The sequence below is a fragment of the Chiloscyllium plagiosum genome, unplaced genomic scaffold, assembly GCF_037043375.1.
Source record: "Chiloscyllium plagiosum isolate Xiang-an unplaced genomic scaffold, Cpla_swu_hap1 HiC_scaffold_14, whole genome shotgun sequence".
Lineage (NCBI taxonomy): Eukaryota > Metazoa > Chordata > Chondrichthyes > Orectolobiformes > Hemiscylliidae > Chiloscyllium > Chiloscyllium plagiosum.
In genome coordinates this window covers 48,944,475-48,965,781 of record NW_028270152.1, presented here as the reverse complement: position 1 = coordinate 48,965,781, position 21,307 = coordinate 48,944,475, and the positions used below count along the sequence as shown (strand labels likewise).

Here is a 21,307-nt window from a genome sequence, read left to right as displayed (position 1 = left end):
TCACCCCATCAATCCACACACTGACCTGCCAAGAGCATCCCTCCCAGACCCATCCCTCGATCGAATCCCTGTAACCCTGCATTTCCTATGGCCAAACAACCTAACTTGCATATCTTGGATTGTAGGAGGAAAATGGGGCACCCAGAGGAACTCCATGGAGATACAGGGCGAAGGTTCAAACTCCACACACATAACTAGTTTGGCAGGGGGGTAGGAATCAGAGTCACATGTCTGAGAGGGGGTCACTTGCAGATGGGGCAGTGACAGGATGTATTGAATCTATCATCTCACGCGATGAAACAAAGAGATCAGTTAAAGTGCGTCTGTTTTAATGCGAGGAGTGTCCGAAATAAGAGTGATGAACTTAGAGCATGGATCAGTATTTGGGGCTACGATGTTGTGGGTTTCACAGGGGCAGGAATGGTTGCTTGATGTTCCAGGGTTTATAACATTTAAAAAGAACAGGGAGGGTGGAAAAAGAGGAGGGGGTGTAGCATTGCTAATCAGAGAGTGCATCACAGCTACAGAAATGAAGGTTGTTGAGGAAGGTTTGTCTACTGAGTCAGTATGGGTGGAAGTTAGGAATAGCAAGGGAACAGCCACTGCATTGGGGGTTTTCTACAGACCACCTAATAGCAGTAGAGAGATTGAAGAACTCAGGCGGGTAGATTCTGGAAAAATGCAGAAGTAGCAGGGTTGTTGTTATGGGTGATTTCAACTTTCCCAATATCGACTGGAACCTCGTAAGTGCAGATGATTTGGATGGAGCTGTTTTTGTCAGGTGTGTTCAGGAGGGTTTCCTTACTCAGTATGTAGGCAGACCGACAAGGGGAGAGGCTCTTTTGAATTTGGTGTTCAGCAACGAGCCAGGCCTGGTGTCAGATCTCGCGGTGGGAGAGCACTTGAGTGACAGTAATCACAACTGTCTCACATTTAGCATAGCCTTGGAGAGTGAAAGGAGCAGTTACTGAGGGAAGATATCTAATTGGAGAAAAGCAAATTATAACGCTAGCTGACAGGAGTTGGGAAGTACAGACTGGGAGCAATTGTTCCACAGAAAGGGCACAGCAGACATGTGGAGACTATTTCAGGAGCATTTTGTTGCGAGTGATGCACGAATTTGTTCCTCTGAGACAGGTAAGAAGGGGTAAGACTGAGGAACCTTGGATAACAAGAACAGAGGAACTTCTCATCAAAAGGAAGAAGGCAGATTCTGTAAAGTGGAGGAAGCAAGGATCTAGCACAGTTTTAGAGGATTACAGCCTTGCTAGAAAGGAGCTCAGAAATGGACTGAGGAGAGCCGGGAGGGGACACGATAAAGGCTTGGCAAGAAGGATTAGGGAGAACCCAAAGACACTTTACTCATATGTGAGGAATAAGATTGATTAGGGAGAAGGTAGGGCCAATGAAGGATAGCGGAGGGAACTTGTGCGTGGAGTCTGAGCAGATAGGGGAAGCCCTAAATGAGTTTTTTGCTTCGGTTTTCACCAAGGAAAGGGAACTGGTTGTAAATGAAAACTTTGAGAAGCTGGGATACAGTCTTGACCGGATCGAGATTGATGAAGTTGATGTGCTGGAAATTTTGGAAAACATTAAGATTGATAAGTCCCCAGGGCCAGATCAGATTTACCCTAGGCTGCTCCGGGAAGTGAGAAAGGACGTTGCTAAACCACTGGTGAGGATATTTGCCTCCTCACTTTCCACGGGAGTCGTACCGGAGGATTGGAAGGAGGTGAATGTTGTTCCTCTTTTCAAGAAGGCTAATAGGGAAATCCCTGGCAATTACAGACCAGTCAGTCTTACGTCTGTGGTTAGCAAAGTGTTGGAAAGAATTCTGAGGGATAGGATGTATGACTATTTGGCAAAACATAATGTGATTAAAGGCGGTCAGCATGGCTTTGTGAGGGGGCAGATCAAGCCTGACAAATCTTATTGAGTTCTTTGAGGAGGTGACGAGACAGGTCGAGCAGTGGATGTGGTGTTTATGGACTTCAGCAAGGCATTCAATAAGGTTCCCCAGGGTAGGCTCATTCATAAAGTCAGCAAGTATGGGATACAGGGAGATTTGTCTATCTGGATTCAGAATTGGCTGGCTGACAGAAGGCAGAGAGTGGTTGTAGATGGAAAGTATTCTGCCTGGAGGTAAGTGTTGAGTGGGGTCCCGCTCGTGGGTCTCTGCTCTTTGTAGTTTTTATAAATGACTTGGATGAGGAGATTGAGGGGTGAGTTAGTAAATTTGCAGATGACACAAAGGTTGGAGGCATCGTCGATAGTATAGAGGGCTACTGCAGGCTGCAGCGTGACATAGACAGGATGCAGAGCTGGGCTGAGAAATGGCAGATGGAGTTCAACCTGGATAAATGCAAAGTGATGCATTTTGGAAGGTCAAACTCGAATGCTGAATATAGGATTAAAGACAGGATTCTTGGCAGTGTGGAGGAACAGAGGGATCTGGGTGTGCAAGTACATAGATCTCTCAAAGTTGCCACCCAAATGGGTAGGGTTGTTAAGAAAGCATATGGTGTTTTGGCTTTCATTAACAGGGAGATCGCGTTTAAGAGCCATGAGGTTTTGCTGCAGCTCTACAAGACCCTGGTGAGACCACACTTGGAATATTTGGAATATTGTGTCCAGTTCTGGTCACCCTAATATAGGAAGATACAGAGGCTTTGGAGAGGGTGCAAAGAAGGTTTACCAGGATGCTACCTGGACTGGAGGGCTTGCCTTATGAAGAAAGGTTGAATAAGCTCGGACTTTTCTCTCTGGAGAGAAGGAGGAAGAGAAGAGACCTGATTGAGGTGTATAAGATAATGAGTGGAATAGATAGAGTCAATAACCAGAGACTTTTCCCCAGGGCTAGATTGACTGGTACGAGGAGTCATAATTTGAAGATATTATGAGGAAGGTATAAAGGAGATGTCAGAGTAGGTTCTTTATGCAAAGAGTTGTAAATGCATGGAATGCGTTGCCAGCTGTGGTGGTGGAAGCAAAGTCATTGGGGACATTTAAGCGACTGCTGGACATGCACATGGATAGCAGTGAGTTGAGGGGTGCGTAGGTTGAGTTAGTATATTTTACATGAGGATTAAACCTTGGTACCACATTGTGGGCCATAGGCCTGTTCTGTGCTGTACTTTTCTATGTTCTATAGTCACTTGAGGCTGGAACCAGGTCCCTGGTGCTGTGAGGCAGCAGTGCTAACCACTGAGCCACCGTACTGCCCGTATTATGACACACATCTGAAGTAATGGGACTGAACCCACTCAGATATAGGGACATTACCACTGTGCAGCAAAAGCCCTCAAGGCTCCAACAGATCAAATCCAGAATTGATTGAGAGCACATGATGCTCATTGGATTTTTATATCAAGAGCTCTTATGATTGATGGTAGTAAATAGATTTTACAAAGTACCACAGATGATCTAGTGGAAGGGGAAACGTGTGTTGAGTTGTGTGTGACAACACTTCCAGAACAGAAGAGAAAGGGCTGTCCTGGTGCTGTGAATAGTGTCCCTATTTCAGAAGATACAGGTTTGAGTCTCACCTGACTCATGCATGTATTATAATGTCTCTGAACACGTTGATTAGAAACATCAAGGGCTCTCATGATGCAGTAGTAAGACCACTACCTCTGAGCCAGAAGACCCAGGTTCAAGTCCCACCTATTCCAGTGATGTGTCATAACTTCCCTCAACAGGTTGATTGGAAAACATCTGAAGGTGGGTTTCTTGAGTTCCTTCCCAAACTCTGCATCAGGCAAGACCTGGCAGACCCATTATTTCAATCAGTTCCTGCCCCACTGAACATATTTCTTCCTATCTGACTGTCTTTTCCCCTGTTGCTCGTTCTTGCATTTGTGATTCTTCTAATGCTTTATGTCAGTTCCACAGGTTCCAGTCTTCTGGTTCTAGTCACCACCTCTTGAATGTGCAATCCCTCTACACTTCAATCCCCCACCAGGTTGTTCTGAAGTCTTGAAAAGAAGCCTGAATAGCCCATGTCCATCACCACCCTGTCTTTGAACACTAGCTCCTTCAACACCTCTCATCTGCCCAAGTCAAAGGTGTCCTGCTAAGGATATCTATATTGTTCCCAGTTATACCTGGGCTACATGCACATCCTATTTTTTATTCATTTGTGGCACACGGGCATCAATGACTAGCCAGCATTTATCGCCCTTGAATAGAGTGGTCATTTCAGAAGGCGCTTGAGAGTCAACCACCTTGCTGTGAGTCTGGAGTCACATATAGGCTAGACCCAGTGAGAATGGCAATTTCCTTCAGATTTCCTTACTGTGAGGACATTAGTAACAAGATGGTGTTTTCCTGACAATTGGCAATGGTTTCATGGTCATCAGCAGTTTCATAATTCCAGATTTCCTTTTAATTAAATACAAATTCCACTAACTGTTGTGGTGGGATTCGAACCCTGGTCCCAGATACTAGTTTCTGGATTAATAGTCTATTGATAATACCTAAATCACCCTCCTTGATCCACTCTTACTCAGGCTTCATCCCACACTTTTTTCGCCGAATCATCAATGATGTCTTCAGTCCTGTTTCCTGCTCTAATCTGGAATTGGAAAAATTCATGGGTTTTGCCTCTGATTTCCACCCTTCTCTCACCTTCACCAGGTCCATCTCTGAATCTTACAAGCTTATGACTCCCAGACTTGCTTTGACCACATCTCCTCACATCCTGCTTCCTGCAATGTCTCCATTCCATTCTCCCTATTTCTCCCTACTCTATAGTATCTGTTCTGATGATGCTACATTCCATTGGGCTGCCTCTGGCATGACCTCCTTTTCCCTCAAACAAGGAAGCTCACCCCCCACACTCTCCTTCGACTGACTGAACTGGTCCTCACTCTTAACAACTTCTCCTTCCAATCCTCCCACTTCCTCCAAACCAAAGGAGTAGCCATGGGCACCCGCATGGGCCCTAGCTATGCCTGCCTCTTCGTTGGATATATGGAACAGTCCATCTTCCGCAGCTACACTGGCACCACCCCCCATCTTTTCCTCCGCTACATTGATGACTGTATCGGTGCTACCTCGTGCTCCCTCGAGGAGGTTGAACAGTTCATCCACTTTACTAACACCTTCCACCCTGACCTCAAATTTTCCTGGACCGTCTCAGACTCCTCCCTCCCCTTCCTAGACCTCTCCATTTCTATCTCGGACGACCGACTCAACACGGACGTATACTATAAACCGACTGACTCCCACAGCTACCTAGATTACACCTCTTCCCACCCTGCCCCCTGTAAAAACGCCATCCCATATTCCCAATTCCTTCGCCTTCGCCGCATCTGCTCCCAGGAGGACCAATTCCAATACCGAACAACCCAGATGGCCTCCTTCTTCAAAGACCGCAATTTCCCCTCAGACGTGTTGACGATGCTCTCTACCGCATCTCCTCAACTTCCCGCTCCTCCGCCCTTCAACCCCGCCCCTCCAATCACCAGCAGGACAGAACCCCACTAGTCCTCACCTACCACCTCACCAACCTCTAGATACATCGGATCATCCTTCGTCATTACCACCACCTCCAAACGGACCCCACCACCAAGGATATATTTCCCTCCCCACCCCTATCAGTGTTCCGGAAAGACCACTCCCTCCGCGACTCCCTTGTCAGATCCACACCCCCCACCAACCCAACCTCCACTCCCGGCACCTTCTCCTGCAACCGCAAAAAATGCAAAACTTGCGCCCACACCTCCCCCCTCACTTCCCTCCAAGGCCCCAAGGAATCCTTCAATATCCATCAGAAATTCACCTGCACCTCCACACACATCATTTACTGCATCTGCTGCACCTGATGTGGCCTCCTATACATTGGGAAGACAGGCCACCTACTTGCGGAATGTTTCAGAGAACACCTCTGGGACACCTGCACCAACCAACCCAACCGCCCCGTGGCCGAACACTTTAATTCCTCCTCCCACTCCGTCAAGGACATGCAGGCCCTTGGCCTCCTCCATCGCCAGACCATGGCAAAACGACGCCTGGAGGAAGAGCGACTCCTCTTCCGCCTAGGAACCCTCCAACCACAAGGGATGAATACAGATTTCTCCAGCTTCCTCAATTCCCCTACCCCCACCTTTTCTCAGTCCCAACCCTCAGACTCAGCACCACCTTCTTGACCTGCAATCTTCTTCCTGACCTCTCCGCCCCACCCCCTCTCCGGCCTATCACCCTCACCTTAACCTCCTTCCACCTATCGCATTCCCAATGCCCCTCCCCCAAGTCCCTCCTCCCTACCTTTTATCTTAGCCTGCTTGAAGAAGGGCTTATGCCCGAAACGTCGATGCTCCTCCTCCTTTGCTGCCTGACCTGCTGCGCTTTTCCAGCAACACATTTTAAGCTCTGATCCCCAGCATCTGCAATTCTCTCTTTCTTCAGAACCTGACCTGATCTGTTACTGTTTGTCCTACCATAGCTACTGCCTGAATTGAGTTTCCCCGGCATTTTTTCTTTTTGTACCAGGCTTCCAACATCTGTTACTCATTCAGCTGTGATTTTAAAGTAAATGAAAGGGATTCCGGCTAGGAAGTACACTCCCCTAGAAAGCTGATGAGAGAGGAACTCACTTTTAAAACATCTATTGTCAAAAAGCCTAACTATAATTACTGTTCAGGCTTGCTGCTGAATCATAATAATTTGACCACTCATGTTCACTGCAACCTCTGTCAACTGTGTGTGCCCAGCTTGCAGCTTGCCACGTTCTTATTAAGATTGACATGCAGCCATGCATGCACATACATTATAAGAAACACTTCTCATGGGAAGCCTGCTCCTTCCCTTTGTGGCATATTCCTGATTGCTGCACGGCCACCCAGGCATTCAACTTAGAAGGTACATTGATGAGCACAGATTGGGAAGACAGCTAACTGATCGTTTCTTTATTCATGTCGTAAGGAATTTTCCCAGTATATTATAAAAATTGACATTGAGAGCAATCCTTTTCTCAGACTGTTTGCTATTACCATATTGTACAAATACTTTCTAAACAACCTGTTCAGAAATGTTAGTGCACACCACTAGAGTAGGTGGTATTTGAATCTGGGCCTCCTTGTTCACTATAACTGCACCACAAGAATCCGCCATGCCTTTTTTTTTAATGTGGTCATTCAATTTCTGAATCAATCTAACCCCCAAAATATCTTTTTGTTGATTTTTGAACTAAAGGTCTGGGTTTTGTGTTAGTTATGAAGACGGAACTATCAGCTTTTGCTGACTTTGTTCCTCTGAAGCTGAGGGCAAGATTGGGAGCGCCTTAGTGTAGATAAATGCAAAAAGACAGAAATTTCTCCATACATTCTCTGCTGAAATGCCCTCCACCCCACACTTCACACAAACTTCACGAATGTTGAGGTTGCGAAACTGACAAGAACTTGCTCAATTCCACTGTTAGTCTGTTATTTTACTTACGGTTGCTGTGCTGCCAATTTTGGAGTTCACCCACCTGTCATACTATAACAGTCAAATGGGGAGGTGGGGGGGAAGGATGGTGCACTAGCTACCCAACTTGCGTGTCTGCAACCAGTCCATTGTTGCTGGTTTGAGTACAAAATGCCATTTGCTGTGTGCATACAGACAACTCTGCTGTTGGTCATGCTGCATACCGATTTTGTTCAGTTGTAACATGGCTGCTGGAAGCCTACACCAGAAATATACAGAGTAGATAAAACACAATGTCAGAAGCAAGTAGATAGGGTATGTAGTTTTGCCATAGTTACAGGTTTCTGCCATAGTTGTAGGTTTCTGCCATAGTTACAGTTTTCCCCATATCGCAGGCTTGCTGCTTTGTGGATACCTCGTGTAAATTCAGAGATGTATCATCATTGCAAAGGGTCTAATCCTTCTATGTCCAGTTGACATGTGGCCATGTTCAGCAATAGTAACCCGGTATTTCTGCACCATTTGATGCCTTTACTCTGTGGCAGTCCATCATACCATCAACACTTGAGCAATGCCATAAGAGCAACCAGAAGCTGACGACTGGGTGACAAACGATATGTGCCTGCTCCAGTGCATAGCCCCCATGTACAAAGCAAACAGTAGGCATATAATGAAAGCCATACTGCCATGCAATATGTGGAGTGTAAGAAGGATGATTAGGTATAAATTCAGCAGCATCCTTGATGGTCTCAACTTCACCACTCGTTAAGACCTCAGTCATGTATGATCCAATAATGGAGAGCTCCATTAGAGTGAGGACATGCAATAGTACATGTTTCCTGCAGATTAGTTCCTGCTGCCTGCAGTTACCACCTTGTCCCGCAAGAGAGAGGGCTGTGTGTTTGGAGTTGGGTGCAATCGTGTTGGGTCATTTGGCTGTCATGATTTGAATAGCATGCAGTGTGACCTAGTTGCAGGATGTGGGTCTGTGGCTTGCAGCAGTGCTATGTGTATGAGGATAAAATGAAAGTAAAAAAATGAGGTGCAGGTCGTAATTGATGGAGATTGTTGGTAGAGTATTGATGGAGCTCTGCTGAATGACGCAGAACCTATAGCTATGCCATTATGTCATTATAACTTTATGCTATTGAATGTGACATGATTTCCCCCCCCCGGCCCAACACACACACACAGCCATGTTGACTATCCCTTATGCAAAATGAGACTGTCCTTCAATGTCAGTGGTGCAATGGATGTTAAATATTGCAAACCCTAATTGAAGAACAGGAGAGGCTTTCTTAGTGTTTTAGTGAATGCTCCTGCCTCAACTCTCACAATCAAAAGCAGATAAACCAGAAATTCAGTTCAGTTTAGTTTATATGAGCTTGCTTCATCTGTGTACACAAAATCGTTGTCTGATAATTCATTAGATTTGTATTACTATGAGAGGCGACAAGTCTGTAAATAAATAAAAGTGTTTTTGTCTGCATGCATTATTGATTGCTCGGTTTTGGTCCTCTTTATATTGCAGGTCTGAACGGTTGTCAGCTCAGCAGGTGCTGTCTAATTGTGCTACTTGTTGAGAAGGATGTACATATTGAAATTCTGCTAGTTTTACGCATGTTTGATCTTGGGCTTACTGCTATGACATCCACATATATGGTGGTGTTCATTCAGGAACAGAAACATGAAGGCTAGCCTGTTGTGTTTATTCAGCATGAATGCTCAGGTTTATCACAGGATAACAGGAGCTTCGATTTTTTTTCCAGGCACAACTTCAAATGTGCTTCTGCACTCTGTATTATCATTATCAATGATAAAAGTCAGCACTTGAAACTGTGCTTTTCTCTGACTGTCTTTCTGTTTCCTTCTCTTTCAGTACCCTCTAGAATCTTCAGGATTTTACTTTAGAAACCTGACTTTCCTCCTTGTTTCCTCAAGGCATATGAAGCCAAATCTCACCTCCCTCTCCAATTCACCAGATTAATGCATGTAGTATTTTGGGTTAAAACCTTTTCAAAGTGATCACATTGTTGTTTTCTTTAAAGAAGATTGGATAGGTTTCCAGTTGTGGCTAAATGGTCCACCATTTGTGACGCATAAAAAATTTGCAATTGACAATCCAATATAGGTGGAGATCAACAAACCTTCTCAGTCATTGTTACACCCAAAGCAGTTATTTTAAAGTAATACATAGTGGTGTATTCTCTGTTTTAAAAGACTCTAAGGTTTGATCTTCAGTCCCTTTTTCCACCTCAGTTAGTCTAACTGTATTTAAGATATAAAGCTATCAATGAGAGAAATAAAGACCCAGAAGAAGAAAGTCTACAGTGCATGATAAACAGAAGGATTGGCATCAGTACAGTTTATTGGCAAATCTGTATCAATAATTTCTTTTGCATAAAATATTTACTTGCATACAATAAACAGGTTATTGTTAATAATGATTTTATTGACATCAAATTTTGCTGAATTTGTGGGGTTTTTTAATCCATGTGCATTATGTACCATAAAATAATTTGTTTTTTAAAGAAACTTCTTTATGGTTATATCTATTTGCCATTGTCCCAAAATGTCACATTTTACCAAACTGTCAGCCTTGGTTCTGCAGTAGCGTTGACTCCTCTCAATCCGAAGCCTATGGGTTCAAGTGCTTTTCCAGGGACTGAAGTATAGCCTGACACTTCAGTGAAGTACCAGTCAGTTTTGCATTGTCAGAGGTGCTAACGTTCAGATGGCACATTCAACTAAATCCTTCATAAGCAGATAAAAGATTCTAATTTCCAGCATCCGCAGTTCTTTTAGGTTTTTTAATGAAAAATTATGTGGCTCATTTGATGCAGGGCAGTGGATCTGCTTGTGTCGCAGTGAATATTTATCCCTTAAACAACGTCCCCCAAGTTGTCTGCTCATTATTTCAGTACTCTTTGTGGAACGTCACAACGTGTTATTTGGCTGCCATCTTTCCAAACTTAGAATAACATCACCGTATTTCAGAAGTTGATAAATACTTGTATAACGTTTAGAGCATCCTTAGATAATGAAAGGTACTGTCATTATATAAATGAAAGTTTTATTTTCCTTCATAATAGCCAATTATTATCAATTTATTTGAAATAATACCCCCTGTTTTATTTCTTGCTGGTATGGTTCTCTCTGCATTCTTTCTTGGCCTAACCATTTACATAATTCTTCACCAGGTTCTCACCTTGACTCTTGCGTATTTCAACACAATAGTTGGTAGATGTGAGTTGAATGATGCTAGCATTTTCTCTTTCACAGATCACCATCTTAGGGCAAGAAAGAGAAATAATTAAACAAGTTGGAGAAATAATTAAACAAGTTGGAGAAATAATTAAGCAAGTTGGAGAAATAATTAAAGTCGAAGAGTGTCATGCTGGCAAAGCATAGCCGGTCAGACAGCATCCGAGGAGCAGGAGAGTTGATGTTTTGAGCATAAATCCTTCATCAAAAGAGCTTTCCTGATGATGAGCTTATGCTTGAAACATCAACTCACCTGCTCCTCGGATGCTGCCTGACTGGCTGTGCTTTTCAAGCACCACACTCTTCCACTCTGATTTCCAGCATCTGTAGTCCTCCCTTTCTCCTGGAGAAATAATGAAGCAAGTTGTCCTTGTCATCACACACACATACACACACACACACACACACGTGCACAGACAAATTAAGCCCCTTAAATGGTCAATTAATAGCTATTGAAAGGATTCAACTCACCACCTTCCTGATTACCTGTCTTCCCAATAGAAAAGGTATGTGGCTGGATTCCCCACTGGAACTCTGGATGACCTGTCTACTAGGTTACAGTCTCGGGTTCCAATTTGCCTCCATCTACTTTGACTTCCATCCCACTGTCGCCTGACAAAGTAGGGGGAAAAAAGTTACCTTCTCACCACTAAATTGCCCAAAGAGTATGCTTCAACCATCCTGTCTTCAGGGCCCAGAAACTGCCGGCCTCCAATTAGCTGGCAGCTCTAGTGACCAAAGACACGAGCATCGGGGTCTGTGATAGACTGAGAGACGTGACTGAGATTTGCCTGTTAACTATTAATGAGTTGATTGGGCAGGATAGATAAAGTTATTTTGGTGCTGGGAGTGTTGTGTTAGTGGGTACCTAACCCATCTGTCCGACATTTATTCTCAAGGATGGAAAATTCTATTTTGTTATTTTTATATGTTGACTAATCATACTTTGAGATTTTAATCTTAAGTAAGTATGATGCAAATCCTGGTTTACTACCAAATGTGATCAAGGTTTATAATCTAATTTTCTGACTCCAATGGCATGACTCCAGACATCGTCACGTAAACTGCTGGCCATTGTCACTCCCATATCAACATGATTTTCAAGAAATCTGAATAACAATGATATCAGCTTTGATGCCATTAGAAACATTACATAGAATGTCATTAATATGCAACTCGCCTGGAAGGAGGTATGAAAGCTCGCTGGCTAATGACCAGAGTACATGAACAGCCTAGAGCAGTGGAGTGTGCTTCATTCTCTGATCTGGACAAATTTATACAGAGGTTTTAATTCCATAATTCTGCAAAAAGAAGCAGCTTAGACATTCTTGAGCATGACAGCAATTAGGATACACCTAAAAATGCACAAGTTTCTGTAACAGTTTTGAATGCAGTGGTTTTTCTCCAAAGTGAGGTTGATCTTTCCACCCAGCAGCAATACTGAGTAGACCCACATTTTTAAAAATCCAGCACAAGATCAAAGGTCAATAGCGAAAACACTTCAGATGAAAAGAGCCTTTGAATCAGAATTGCAAATGTTAATGATTTTTCTTCCTGCTGATGGAGTTAAATATGAACAAACCAAAATCAATTGCATTGTAATTATAAATAGATTCCCGAAATGTTTCTACACATGACTGTAACAAATTGTTACAACTATGAAGTCTTTTCTAACACTTTGAAGTTCCTTTGGCTTGTTTTAACCATGATTTCCTTTGCCCAGAAGCTAGTTTATTCAGGCTTCAGTGTTCTGCATGAATGAAGCCTTGAAAGCCCTACAAAACATGGCTTTACTGTATCTCTAACATTCAAACAATTATTCTAAAGTCGTGACAATTTCTTGTAGTTAAACAGGTAGTCAGAATATTGGCCTAAATACTAAATCTAAGTTGTTTCAGTAAGCTTGCTTCTTCTCTCAAAAAATGCCAGACTGAGAGCTGCAGTTGACAATTGACTTTTCCATTGATTGATTGTACCTTATCCAAGTGTGTATTTGTCTTTTAGGAACCACTTGAAACTTTGACAACAGTGAAATGATTTATTCCAGGAATATCTTTCATAATCTACAGGTGTATTTTTCTTATACTGTTCATGATTTAAACGGTAGTTATTCTTTGGTGTACAATTTGGTATTTATACTCAAAGTTGGAGCATATTTTCCAAACCATTGTGGTTAAACAAAGCATGTCATTTTATTGATGATACATCAAGTTCATTTTACAGATGGTGTTTTCTATGTCATTAACACGCAGCAGAGATTCATTAAAGACCAACCTTATTTTAACCTAAGTTATTTACTTACTTAACAGTTTCCTTGTGAGATTGCACAGGTTAGCTTTGCATATGTGAGATAGCAATAGATAAGAACTGTATTATTCAAAAGTGAGATTTTTCCTGATAGAAATACATATTCCACTCTGTTTTGTAATGAGTTGAGACAAAAATTTGTTTAACATCTGATTTTTGTAATTGGTATGGGGGAAGGAAGACAATCCCTGAAACTTCCCGCTCCAAACTTAATTGGGACATATGCAAGCGTCCCCACTCAGCTCCACACCTCACCCCAGCTTTCAAAATCACCTTGGGGGTGGACATTAACTTCTATCCAGTATTTCAGGTTGATGGACTTCGAACAGAACTGGGGCAAGGTCGTAATGTGATATGTTTTAAACAAGTGCACAGGGAAAGTCAGGAGAAAGAAAAGACATGGGGCCTGTGATAGTATGGAAAACCGGAGAGATTAAATTACAAGAGATTTAATGGTTCAAGGCTTTGTTCCTGAACATTCCACTGCTGACCACTTGATATGGCACACCTTCTCCAAAAGAATTGCTGCTGGATCCTCACTAACATTTCATCCAGCCTGTGAGATGACTGTTGCTTGGATTAAGTTCCAGCCATGAACACTGTTTCCCCATTTGCAGATCTTGCCTGACCTGCTGAATATTTTGAGCACTTTCTTTTAATAATTCACCTTTCCAACATCTGCAGTATTTTACTTTTGAATGAGAAAAAATGCATTATAAGGTAGACATTTGCTGGGAGGCCATGTTTGAAACCCAGGATCTAGGTATTGCATAGCACGGCTCCCCACTCCCAACTTATATTTGGTGTGTTTTTGCATCCAAGGACATGACAGGTCACTGCAGTATGAATCTATATCCAAACTTATTTTGCAAAGTATGGTGAAAAAATGTTTGCAGCTGTTTCCTTTTAGTAATTTAACAAATTAACAATCAATATATTTTGTCCACTTTGCATAAAATGAATTTCACATTAGAGCATTACTTTAATCTGCAAAACCTTTTGTTTTCAGAGGGATGAAAGCATTTTGTTTAATTATTCCCTATTATCATCCATCATTCTTTGTTCCCCTTCTGTTTCTAGGAACCAATGTTAATGAAGCCAAGCGCATCCTGGTTGAGAGTGGTCTGCCAATCACTTCTGCCAGCAATCTGGAAGATGCAGCTCAGAAGGCAGTTGCCAGCATGGTCCCAAAATAGCAGAATGAAGAACATTTTCCATAACTATCTTTCTTTATACTGTATCCCCAATCACTAATCTTAGAATTATGAATTTTCTATTTGTATTTCACACAATGATTGAACAAACATAGATAATTTTCAATACATACACGGAGTCTTCAGGGATGGATTTATAGAAAAATTTTGTACATTTTACAAAAATGTGGAATTATTTGCTTATTCCAGAAAGTCCTTGCCTGCTAGTATCATTTATTAATGTGAAAATTTTGCTAAAAACTTTTTTAAGGACCTTGAAGCCTGAATATTCTAATGGTACAAAATATTTCTTGAACATCTTTGTAATCTTCATTTATTGCAAGAAGGAGCTTAACCTTTGCCTTAATCTTCAAATTGATTGAAACAGCACCATTGCTTGTCCAGACACAGACCTAATCACATTGGTGCTGTCTTAAAAGCCTTAACCTTCAATGTTGCCAAGGAAGTCAACTTCAACTTGCAGCCAGCTTAGTCTGGGCATGCACAGAACGTAGTAGGTGAACACATTTATTATTCTCGTAGATAAATAATCTTTCTTAACTCACATTTTTAATAATTCCTTTTCTGTTTCTCCAGTTATTTTCTTTTCATAAGACTGACTTTTGTCACACGAGAACGTGACTGCCCAAACTTGTTGTTTCATACTTTTATGACCTTTTCATGTTTACGATGCTTTAGACAATTGTGAAACCAAGGATATCAGTGCAAGCAATTAATATAAATTGTTCCTGTGGCTACCTTTTATAGCATCAAATGTCTTCCGAACATGAATAAAATACTTTCAATGATATGGATGTGTTTAAAAAATAATTCTCAAACGAAAGCATAGTACGACATGTGAATGCTTCAGTACTCCTTCCTTAAAGCTCCCTCATATTTTGAGTTTCATGTTGTGATCAAATGATGTTTAGTAGTTAAAAAAACATCTGCCTTGTTGCCTCTTGTGTTCGTTGGGAAAAACAAACAAGATCTGTCTACATATCTGCCATCTGTTGTCATCAAAAAGGATTAAGTTTTTCAATTTGCTGTTTCTCTCGTTCTCTGTTGAAGGTGGTGAGATTTGAAATGTATTACAGATAGCAGTATGACATGGCATATGTTATGATGTGAAGGAGCCAGTGTAAGACTGAGGTGGACAAAATTAAAAATCAGAGCTGAAAAATGTGTTGCTGGAAAAGCGCAGCAGGTCAGGCAGCATCAAAGGAGCAGGAGAATCGACATTTCAGGCATAAGCCCTTCTTCAGGAAAATTAAAAATCACACAACATCAGGTTATAGTCCAACAGGTTTATTTGGAAGCGCTGCTCTTTCACCAGGTGGTTGTGGAATATAAAATCATAAGACACAAAATTTATAGCAAAAGATTACAGTGCCATGCAAATGAAATGATATATTACATAGAACATAGAAGAATACAGCGCAGTACAGGCCCTTTGGCCCTCGATGTTGCGCCAATCCAAGCCCACCTAACCTACACTAGCCCACTATCCTCCATATGCCTATCCAATGCCTGCTTAAATGCCCATAAAGAGGGAGAGTCCACCACTGCTACTGGCAGGGCATTCCATGAACTCACGACTCGCTGAGTAAAGAACCTACCCCTAACATCTGTCCTATACCTACCACCCCTTAATTTAAAGCTATGCCCCCTCGTAATAGCTGACTCCATATGTGGAAAAAGGTTCTCACGGTCAACCCTATCTAAACCCCTAATCATCTTGTACACCTCTATCAAGTCACCCCTAAATCTGCTTTTCTCCAATGAAAACAACCCCAAGTGCCTCAGCCTTTCCTCATACGATCTTCCTACCATACCAGGCAACATCTTGGTAAACCTCTTCTGCACCCGTTACAGTGCCTCCACATCCTTCCTATAGTATGACCAAAACTGCACACAATACTCCAGATGCGGCCACACCAGAGTCTTATTGAACAAACCTGGATTGTTAAGTCTTTCATCTTTTAGAATGGGTTGCAGGTTTTGGTTCATTAATATGCAAATTCCAGCACTTCTTTTAAGTCACTTTCTCGAGATAACTTAAGGTTTTATAACAGAAGGTGACATCTCAACTCAGACAATGCATTAAAGGTGTGAGGTCAGAGTCTGTATTTCAATCTTGAGTCAGACTGGTTTTATTTGCCTGGGGGTTATATATGTGTGTATATGAGAGCGAGCTTGTGTATGAGAGGGTTTGCGTGAGAGTGTGAATATGTAAGAGTGTGTGTAAGTGAGAGTGAGTGCATAGTGTGACATGAAGCCAAGGTCCCGGTTGAGGCCCTCCTCATGGGTGCCAAACTTGGCTGTCAGCCTCTGCTTGACCACTTTGCATTGTTGCCTGTCCTGAAGTCTGCTTTGGAGGACGGTCACCCAAAGATCCAAGGCTGAATGTCCCTGACCACTGAAGTGTTCCCCAACTGGGAGGAAATACCCCTGTCTGGTGATTGTTGTGCAGTGTCCATTCATCCGTTGTCTTGGTTTGCTTAGTCTCACCAATGTACCATGCCACAGGACATCCTTGCCTGCAGCATTTCAGATAGCCAACTTTGGCCAACATTGCTTCCAAATAAACCTGTTGGACTATAACCTGGTGTTGTGTGATTTTTAATTATGGCATATGTTAACACCAGAAAACAGCTTGACAACATTTTGCCTCAAACATTACTATTTTGTATATATGTTAGCTCACTGAGCTGGAAGATTTGTTTCCAGACGTTTTGTCACCGTGACTAGGTAACATCATCAGTGAGAGTCTCCGGTGAAGTGAGCTGACTTACCTACTTATCATCAACCTGAGCTACAAACCTGCTCGAAAATTGCTCACATTACTATTTTGTTTGCAGTGGTATGGATTTCTGTAGTGAACTTAATTTGACCAAAGCTACTAGCAGAGATGGAGGGATAAGTAGACTAAGCCTGAATGAATGAATTAGTGTTAGCTTTATTGTCACATGTACTCAAATGAGTGTAATGAAAAGTTTACAGTCACTGCATGACAGCACCATTGTAGGTACAAAGGTACCCAGGTACAGATACTTAAGATCAAATTCTTAGGAAACAAAAAAAAGTTAAAACAGTAAAAAAAAGTCCAGCACTATAGTTCATAGGAATCAATTTGTTAAATAAAGAAATTAAAAGGTTCAAACTTCTGTCTGACATTGATATGCACAGAAGGAAGTCATTTGATTCATTGTGTTTCTACAGGCTTGTTGGCAATGAATCCTGTTCTGCTGTTTTCCTGGAGCCCTGTGCATTTTTATTGACAATATCATCATTATCAGCTTTCTTATTGAAAGATGTAAGATTCTTAGGGAGCTTGACAAGATAGTGCTAAGAGAATGCTAAACCCATGGGATGCAGTTTTAAAGTTAGAAGTCTCCAATTTAGGAATGGGATCTGGAGGTTTTTTTTGAAGGTCATTACTTTGTAGAGCTCTCTCTGCCAGAGAGCAGTGGATGCCCGGTCATTTGATACATTACATAGACTTTTAGATAGAATAACTAGATAACCAAGGGTTGTGTTGGCAAACAGAAAGGAGAGCTGAAACCATAGATTGATCACGATTGTGTTGAACGATGGAGCAGGTTCAAGGGCCTGAATAGTCCATGTTTGCACCTAATTTGTATGTTAATTTGTGGCCATCATTTTGACTAGAAGAGCTCTTGCCCCTTAGAAATACAGACTGGTTCCATTTTATGAATTTGATTTTGATGATCTCTTACTGTTTTGCTCAATTTTCTCTGGCAATCTCTGTCTTAGCATGTTGAAATGACATATACACCTATGTGAGATCTTATACTATTCTTCCTTTCGAACACAACATTAAGCTATATTGTGAGCACTTTTGGATGTACAAGACCAGAGTCAATAAAGCACAGACGTTTCAGAGGTTGGAATGTTAAAATGTGTTACATAAATCAGGAGAGAGGGGTTTTGAATAGGAGGGTGAGAATATTACATTTGATCTTGTGTATGTCTGAAAGATACTGTATACTTATGGCAGAGAACTGGGTATGAGATAAAGTAGAGTTTTGAACAAACCTTTTCAAAAATGTCTTCATGGGATGCCGGCTTCATTGGCTAGGTCAATAATGATTGCCTATCCCTATTTGCCCAGTGGGCAGATGAGAGTCAGTCATTTTGTTATGGATTTAGCCAGAACAGGTAAGGACATAGATTTCCTTGCCTAAAGGACATTTGTGAGACAGTTGGGGTTTTATATGAATCAACAATGATAATTACATGGTTGCCATTGGCTAGTTTTTTTTTTACTACAAATCTTTACTAAATTTCACTGTCTGTCACAGCTGAGCTTCAAACCGGTACCATGAAAACCTTAGCCTGTAGTTCTGAATCCTTACTCCAGCGACATGACCACGACACCATTATGTGATGAGTCATGAATGAGTTCTTCAATTGGTAAAGTAAAATTGGACTAACGTTGGAGATGTGCTCTGACGAAGGATCATTGGACCCGAAATGTTAACACTGATGCTGTCAGATGATGAGTTTCTCCAGCAATTTCTGATTTAGTTATTGAAGATGCTTTGCTTGCCTCGGAAAATAACAATGCAGTTATCAATGAGGCAAATGGAATGCTGTCTTGACCTTGCAGGTTGACAAAAGTTGGGTTTAGATTGTATAATGCACTGGTCAGAGCACATAGTTGTGCTCAATTCTGGTTATTATGGTATTCAAGATGTGTTGGACCATGATTCTTATTCCAAGGATAAGGGAAACAAGTTAAAAGACTAGAAAACAGGGTTCAAGTGAAATAATAAACAATTGCAACAAATAATAAAACTGTGTTGAAATGTAGATCTGCAGTGCTATTTTAAATGAAGCTCTGACTTTAAGTCAATACATGATTCAGTCAAGTGAAACATAAAAGAAGGAACTTTCATTTCTATAGTACCTTTAAAATCTGGAAATGCTGAAATGATAAAGACATTTGAAAAGATTTAAGTATTCACTCATTTTCTCAAGAAATCACATCTCGTTGTCAACCACTGTCAAAGCATTCCTTGCATTAAAAGAATGTTTAGCTTAAAAGTACTGTTCACAAAAATTTGAGGAGGCACTTATCTATATTCTAACACCATATAGATAGGAGCCTCACAGGAGGCTCCCAAGCATTGAGCATGTCACCTAGACAGGGGACGAAACATCTGCAACAAAAATTCCCAGCTCAGCGAACAGAACCACAATACCATATCATATTTTTATCCAGATGGCGGAATTTTAGTTCATTAAAAGTATGGAATTGACTGTGAAACTGTTGTCAATTGTCAAAAAAACCACCTAGGTTCACTAATGTTCTTTAGAGAAGGAAGCTGTCATCCTTATCAAGTCTGGCCCACTGGGCAATTAGAATTTGCCAATAAATGCTGGTCTAGCCAGTGATGCTCTAGGTCCTATGCATGAATAACAACAAAATATGACCTGTTCTGAAGTTTGCCTGACAGCAATCCTAACATGGTTTGATTGCTAGATATTAAATAGACTGAGAGGAAGGTGCAAGATGGGAGATGATGGCAGCAACCTGTATTAAAATGAATAAACTGTGAGTCTCCAAATACCTAGAAGAGAAAGATGTGTAGGGTTGTTCTTTAAATATCCATTTGTTTCTAAAATTACAGGGTGTTTGGGTCTTGAGCATAGCTAATCAGCATTTCTAACTGGATATAGGACTCATAAGATTCAAACTGTCTTGCAGATGACTTCGAGAGGGGAAAGGTGTTGAGGAAAAACTTTGAAACTTAGACGCAGGTAGTAGCAAGGATCTGGGAGGGAGAAAAAGAAAGCAATTGATGCTGTGTTTTACATGCAGATGGAAGCTTGAAATGAAACTGAAAAGAGAATTCATAAGTTAAAATAAGCTGGAAGGTTCACCAAACCTATTTGAGAGGAATAATCTTCGGGGGGGAAACTGCGTTGTGAAAAACAATTCTCCAATTAAAGGTTCACGGTTAAGAAAGGAAAAGGAATGAAATAAACCCTTGCAAGTGAAGAATCACCTTGGAATGTTTCTAAGAGATGGAATGTTGACTTAAAGAGCAGTGTACAGTCTATGAAGTGTGTGTTTTCATTTTGCAAAAGAAAAAGAGGTATGTTCTGTTTTATGGTTTATAGTATAAGTAGCATGTAAAGAGTTCAGTCAATGATATTAGATTAGATTAGATTACTTACAGTGTGGAAACAGGCCCTTCGGCCCAACAAGTCCACACCGCCCCGCCGAAGCGCAACCCACCCATACCCCTACATTTACCCCTTACCTAACACTACGGGCAATTTAGCATGGCCAATTCACCTGACCTGCACATCTTTGGACTGTGGGAGGAAACCGGAGCACTCGGAGGAAACCCACGCAGACACGGGGAGAACGTGCAAACTCCACACAGTCAGTCGCCTGAGGCGGGAATTGAACCCGGGTCTCAGGCGCTGTGAGGCAGCAGTGCTAACCACTGTGCCACCGTGCCACCCACATATTTAGTCTTTGTTACAATAAAAGTCTTATCAACTGGAAATTCTTTTATTTTAAAATTGGTATCAATTTCTGTGAGGATTACCACAATGCCACTGCCTAAAATGAATTAATTTTCTTGTGCACCAACAATCACTTTCCAATATATTTCTTTACTGAAGTGATTTAAATATTTTGAAATCTAACTAAAATATGTTTCTGTGGATGTCTTTGTGGTCAGAAAGATGTGCAATATTTTAACAAATTGCATTTTGTACCTGTGCAAATCCTCCCAAAGATTTATATTTGATAAACATTATTAATATTAACAATCATTTTAGGCCTTGAAGAAATACCAGTTACTGCAGCAGAAAAATGTGGAAAGTTAGTACATGCATCATTTATTGTACACAGATAACAACTTCAGTGCGAATGCCAACCACTATTTTTCCAAAAATGTACTTATTTCAGCACTTTATTTCTGGCATCTATTTGAATTTTTCTTTGCTTTTGACAACATCCATAAACTAGACCTGTTTATGTTTAATCAACACACATTTAAAAGCCAAAAGAAGTGTTACATTTATTTTCATTCAGTGTTTTACCATTTATACAATTTATTCAGTAATTTATTCTGTAATCCAAGATGGTGCCA

General features: G+C 41.3%; 1 protein-coding gene across 1 annotated transcript in view; it reads left to right on the top strand.

Annotated features, from left to right (window-relative positions):
• Window positions 1–14,982, top strand: part of suclg2 (succinate-CoA ligase GDP-forming subunit beta) — a 314,651-nt gene extending 299,669 nt beyond the window's left edge. Inside the window, exon 11 of the mRNA XM_087994422.1 lies at window positions 14,059–14,982. Within this exon, the coding sequence (XP_087850548.1) occupies window positions 14,059–14,174 (116 nt within the window). The 3' untranslated portion in view covers window positions 14,175–14,982. The remainder of the gene's footprint in view (window positions 1–14,058) is intronic.
• Window positions 14,983–21,307: the final 6,325 nt, after the last annotated feature.